This window comes from Haplochromis burtoni, unplaced genomic scaffold (assembly GCF_018398535.1).
Source record: "Haplochromis burtoni strain Fernald_Lab_line unplaced genomic scaffold, NCSU_Asbu1 Contig_57, whole genome shotgun sequence".
Taxonomy (NCBI): Eukaryota; Metazoa; Chordata; class Actinopteri; order Cichliformes; family Cichlidae; genus Haplochromis; species Haplochromis burtoni.
In genome coordinates, this window is record NW_024582418.1 from 939,360 (window position 1) to 945,543 (window position 6,184).

Below are 6,184 nucleotides of genomic sequence, written 5' to 3' on the forward strand. Positions count from 1 at the left end.
GGAACCTGATAAGCTACATTTTAACAACACTCATCTTAACAATGTCAATGAAGAGTTAAACAAGGAAACAGAAAACAGGCACGCACTCATCACTAAACGTCTTGCTCACTTCTTAAAGAGTGCCAGTATTCTGTTCGCTTTTCATGCAACAATTTATCAGCCAGTGTTGGCCCTGTTGACATCAGCAGATTTGCAAACAAGATGGGGCTTTCCCAAAATCAGTAGCAGGCATTAATCTGTAGATAGTTAACACTACTGCATCACAGCAACAGAGCTCCACTCTACCAGCTGGCTAAGGCCTTTCTGTGTGGAGGTTGCATGTTCTCCTTGTGTCTGTGTGGGTTCTTTCCAGGTACTCTAGCTTCCTCCCACAGACCACAGACATGGATGTTAGGCTAACTGCGGATTCTAAAATGGCCATAGGGTGAGGTGGACTGTGAGCACGAAGAACTGTATGCCTTAGCCCTGTGACAGACTGGCAACCTGCTCAGGCTGTACCCTGCTTCAGCCCAATGACTGGGATAGGCTCCAGTTCACAAAAGTTCTGAAGATATGTTATGTATTTATGTTTTGCTCACACTAAATGCTCATTAACCACACGTTAAGAGAAAATCTCCAAAATCCAGATTATAGTACTGTGATCAAAGATTCTATCACTGTATCATTGGTTATTTTAACACTAAACTAAACACTGAGCTTTTCCTAATAACTGTTTGTTATGTTATTGATTTGAATTTAAATACTGGACGATATAAGTGTGTAAGCCTGGTGTAATGTACGATGAGCTCAGTTATTTTCATAAACAAGATTAAGTAGTTATCCTGAGTTATCCTATGAGCATCAGTGGGGGGCAGAGGCTTTGTTAAACTTCCAAAACTGTGCAAGTCATTAAAACCACCATTTAGCCTTCAGCACTTTGAAGTCAATGTACTTTTGCTTTAGGATGTCTGCGTATCCAGTTTATTTACTCCACAGTAAATAAACTGGTTAAGATGATTATTTTTTCGATTCAGCTTTCTTCAAGCTCACGACTTCTAATACACAGAGCAACATCAGCCACTCTACACACACACCTCGCTCTATAACCAGACACTTAATACACACTCCATTTCTGACCTCTCTTCACCTCTGTCTCCAGGCTGTTTGCTATTCTTCAGAGAAACTCCTCTGAGTGAGGAAAAAATGTTTATTCAAATTCACTACTGAGGATGCATCCGAAAAAATATCTCTATTTTACTGCTGATGCACTTCATTTTTCTTAATGGGAAGTAGAACTAGAGAGCAGGAGAGAAAGTTTTTTTCTTTTTTCCATTCCACCCAGGCCAGCACTTTTTCCTGTACTCCTTCCAGCATGTGAGTGTGTGCATCTGTGCGGCTCTGCACACGTGTGATTGTGCAAGTGTGTGTGTGTGTGTGCTGATTCCCAACAGCCTTTCCCCCCTCCTCTTCTGTGCGCGCTCTCGCTCTATCACCATATTTTTCCTTGGCAAATCAATTTTACACATGATCAGCCCACTCCCCTTGCCGCGCTCGGCCCAGCCGTAATTAAGAGGAGGGAAATTACCATATATATTATATTAATGCAAACATCATTCAGCAGGTAATTCTTGGCTGATCGGGATAATGGAAAGGTTGAACACCCATTAACCCTGGGGCCCAGGCGCTGGGAGGAGGGTGCTGTGTGTGCGTTTGTGTGTCTATGTGGATGGGACTGGGGTGGAGGGTGCAGGGTCGAGGGTAGGAGAGGGCTGCTTGGGAAGAGATTCACCCCGTGGTCTCTGGTGGCACGCACACACATACGCACACACATAATAACATTCTTATAAACACATTCTTTGTGCACACTGCCTGGAATACAGTGTGAAATGTGTGCGAACACTTGAAGGACGTGAAGGCACACTTCTGTGCAAAGACAGAGCTGATATCTACCATTGTTATAATTAAAATGGCAGCCTAATAAATCAATACTTAGATGTGTGTGAGTTAAAGAGACGACAGTAGTGTGTGTGTGAGGGTATAGGAGTGGACAAGGTTAAAGTGGGGAGGCAACTTAAACTAGTAAGGTGACATACAGGAAATGGGGGGTGGGGGTGGGGGGGGGGGGCAATCAACCACTTCACATCTGACCCCCAAGGTCTTTCTTTTCTGGAGAAAGACCTGTGCTACTATCACACTCACACACTAGTTTGTTGTTGCAAATAGGACAAAACTGTATACACTACAGAAAATATGAACAAACCTCCTCTTCAAACGGTCTGCGAACATCAACCTCTATGGGTGAACCTCTGTCCTCCTCAGCCTTCTTCTGATCCTCAGGAACAGACTTCTGTCTTTTCATCTCTGGAACAATGAAGTTACATACACTAACAGGTGAGAAATCCACCTAATGTCATTTCAGTCTTTATATTTTTAGCTTTACATGAGTCACTGGTCAAAATAATCCAGTGATCCAGTATTTGTGGGTTTACAAAAAAAACAACAACACAGCTACATGGATCTTCATGATTGGTGTGAACACATCATGACAGGTGTACGTAACCTGCTTAGAAAAGCCTCAAATCTTCCTCTTAGTCAGTCATTTGAGCTGAATTAAGTATTATCTGTATTACATATTATATTGTATATAGTAGTCATCTTACTTTCTTTATACTTTCTTTCTTTCTATACTTTCTTTATAAGATATTTTCTAACATTTTACAGATGACTCAGTTACATTATGCATCAAAATATCTTATAGTTACTGAGAAACCCCCACAGCTATAAACAAGCCTGCTTTCGAACGTTACTCTGAACAAGTGAATCCTTGTAGTCTTTTGAGGAGTCGAGTTACTGCTCCTCAAAATGTCTGTGGACGTCCTCAACAGTTAATTGCTGTGTGTGAATCAAGTGTCTCCGTATGCAAACATACCTCCTTGGGTAAACAGTGCATACATTGTGTTTGTGTGCTTGTGCTGTAACGTTCCCCCACCTGGTCTGCTCTCCACATACTGGCTGAAGGACTTGAGCTGTGTTTTCCTGACTGCAGAGTCCTTGTTGAAGACAACTGGGTTTCGCAACCTCTCCGTGGCTCTGCGCAGCCTCTCAGCTCTCAACTCCTCTGCATTATTCTGTCAGACACCGGGAAAGTCAGCGTTTAGCTTGGTCAAGTATTGCCTACTGATTCAGGAAGACAAAGACCATCAACGGTTGTTTCTATTTCTTAATTTGCAGTTCATGGCATCGCCAAACAAGGTAAACAAAGGGACATATTTTCGGTCAAAACTGCTTCAACACACAAATCATGCAATTAATAAAGCTAACCGGAAAGAAAGGAAAGAAATGCAATCATAGCCTAGTGAGCTGATGATTTTATTTACAAGGCAAGACATGTGGAGAGATGGATAACCCAACTGACAAACACATGCGGCTCAAAGAGACGCACAAAGAGAGTTCAGACTGCAATAACAGCTGGTGCACAAAAGCTAAAACAAACCAAAAGCACACATAGAAACAGAGCTGATTGTTTAATTTTAAATTACAGGCAATGGCAGCAATTAGTCTGCTGCCTCTTCAAATCTCGTCTATTATTCTGTCAGACTCTACCAGTCACTTAGATATGCTCTCAACCTTTTATTAGGCAGTCGTTTCAAGATTTCAGAGCGGCTCTGTGATTATTGTGACCAAAAACACACATGCACACAAAACTACAGCACTGTAAGTGAACACACCAACTGACAGGCCATGAGATAAATCTGGTAGAAGTTGATATGTTAGCTACATTGTGATTTGTTTGCATGAAGCCCTCTGAAAATACACACACACACACATACAGAGGCGCACACACTCATTCATTCACTCCCTCACTCATGAGAGAGACAAAAAGGAGGCAATTAACTTGACTTTCAGCAAAACCTCGAGCCAGAAAATATATTCAGATTATGCAAAATGCAAAAAAACGCTATTGTTTTCAAAGCGAACATGTGTTAGAAAGGCACACGCTCGCTTCTCCCGCTATCAAAAACAGCATGCAGAAATGCTTTATTACCAAGCCCCCCAAATATGCCAAGCCGAGTGGAAAAGAAACCGACTCGGGCTAAGATTGACGTCGCAGCAACGTTAATAAGACGGCGAAACGTGTAATAAAGTCGACAATTAGAGCAAACATGTTCCACTGCTTGAAACAGGGGGAGATAGTCAAGCAGCGTGTGCAGTGCGAGGAGGGCTAATAGAGACGGGTGTGGGTGGGAAACGGCGTGTAGACGGGGAGTTGTTAGTTTAGCTTCAGATTATTGACTTTCAAAAACAATGTCAGCAATTAGTCTGTTCTCACTTTGTTTTGTCTATTAGTCTGTCAGCTTCCACCAGCCACTTAAAAACCTTATGTCAAGACAAATTGAGGCAAATTTATTTATGAAGTGTTATACACAAAAGCCCAATTAAACATTTTAAAATGTGCGGACAGCGCTCGCATCAAGGCAACACCAAGGCGATCCAGAAGGATGTTTAACTCTTACACAGCCATGGTATTCTAAAAACAAAAACACGATAAAGTGGAAAACTTTATCAGTGCTCCTGCTTCCTTTATCTATGAGAGATATTATAAAATGCTCTTATGTCATTAATTATGGTTTTTAGTCACATTTCGGTTTAAAGGCGTTATGGCACCACATTTACACCTGCTCTTTATGCCATACTTGGTAGTTTAGAAGTGCAAACAAAGATCATCACCAGTGAGAAAACTGTGCTACAAACTGTCCAACTACCCCTGAAAACAGCGCGTTTGTCTACGGCCTGCTGGTCTGTTCTGGTTCTCAATCGGCAAATACTTCAGGAATGGACATTCACAATAAAATCTAAGTCTATAATGTTAAGAAAACAAAAACAAACAACCATGCCACACCATTTCCTGGGAAAAAGCATTTCTATGACACACAAATGTAATGAATTTCTGGGCTCACAAATGCCTCCATTGGATGACCTTAAAGTTAAATTACTTATTGAGGGAGAAGTAACGAGGAACAGTTATCAAAGGGTTTACTTCCCTCTGATCTGTCTCCTCTCCATTGTCCTATCAAAGTAAAGGCTTAAAAGGCCAAAAATATATTAAAAACAGAATGCACCACTGCATGTGTAGTTCATCCAGAGTGTATGATATTAGATGATATATGATATAAGGTGAGGATCTTGCATCAATTTTACGTCTTTAGTTCTAACTAATAACAAAAAGTAAAAAAGGTAACAGTCGACTCAATAAAGGTTAAATAATTGTGCTTGATGTTTTTTTTTTTTTTTTTTTTTTTTACTGTGTACCCTCAAATCATTTGCTGACATCCTCAACAGGCTTCTTAAACTCAGTCTTCAAAACTATGAGAATTTCCTGTTCTACATCTTCCAATTAATGTTGCCAAAATGTGTTTTGTTTTTCTGCAAAGGTTTGAACTTTGAGTGTTTAAACAAGAGAGAAAAGTGTGAAAATGTTCGTGCCTGTCTGAGAAAAGTGTATAAAGTGTTTAGTGAGGGGTTTACACCCTTAAAACATCTATAATAATTGTAAAAAATAAAGTTGGCTACCTCGCAGATTTCACGTATCGCGGGTTATTTTTAGAACGTAACTACCGCGATAAACGAGGGACCACTGTTTTACAGAGACGAATCGTGATGCCGTTTGAGATCAAGATGATATTTTCATACTAATTTTTCAGTATTTTTCCCACCTCGAAATTCATTTTGCTGTTCTTTCTCTTAAACGCTCTTTAAAGTGTTAATACGATGAGTAACTAGTCCTTAAATCCCAGCAGTAAACAGAGACAGCAGCATGTATCTGCCCTCTGTTTACCTGATACTTTCTTGGGCTTGGTTACAGAAATAAGGTGGCTTCCTATTGGTTTTAGCACAAAGCATCACAATCACCCGCCAATCCTGGCTTTGCTAAATCAGCTTCCTGTTTGAGTGATTTTAAAATTTTACTGATTGTTTTTAAGCTTAAACTTAAATGGCACTGTGCTTTTGCCACCCAGTCTGACTTGTTTGAGTAGATGAGGCTGAGAGAATCGGTGACTTCCTTTATATCAGGGATGTGAAACTTATATTACATCATCTGCCACTTTAATCTTGGGTGAGCCAGACAAGTGAAGCTCCCCCATGTGTCATTGTAAAGAAGTTTACCTGCACATTTAATCCTGGAGATATCTTATATATATATATA

General features: G+C 40.5%; 1 protein-coding gene across 7 annotated transcripts in view; it reads right to left on the reverse strand.

Annotated features, from left to right (window-relative positions):
- Window positions 1–6,184, reverse strand: part of ehbp1 (EH domain binding protein 1) — a 159,311-nt gene that overhangs the window by 33,885 nt on the left and 119,242 nt on the right. For all 7 annotated transcript variants that reach the window (XM_042220905.1, XM_042220903.1, XM_042220902.1 and 4 more), the window contains 2 exons: window positions 2,969–3,107; window positions 2,240–2,340 (listed from right to left, as the gene is read on the reverse strand). In XM_042220905.1, the coding sequence (XP_042076839.1) occupies window positions 2,240–2,340; window positions 2,969–3,107 (240 nt within the window). The remainder of the gene's footprint in view (window positions 1–2,239; window positions 2,341–2,968; window positions 3,108–6,184) is intronic.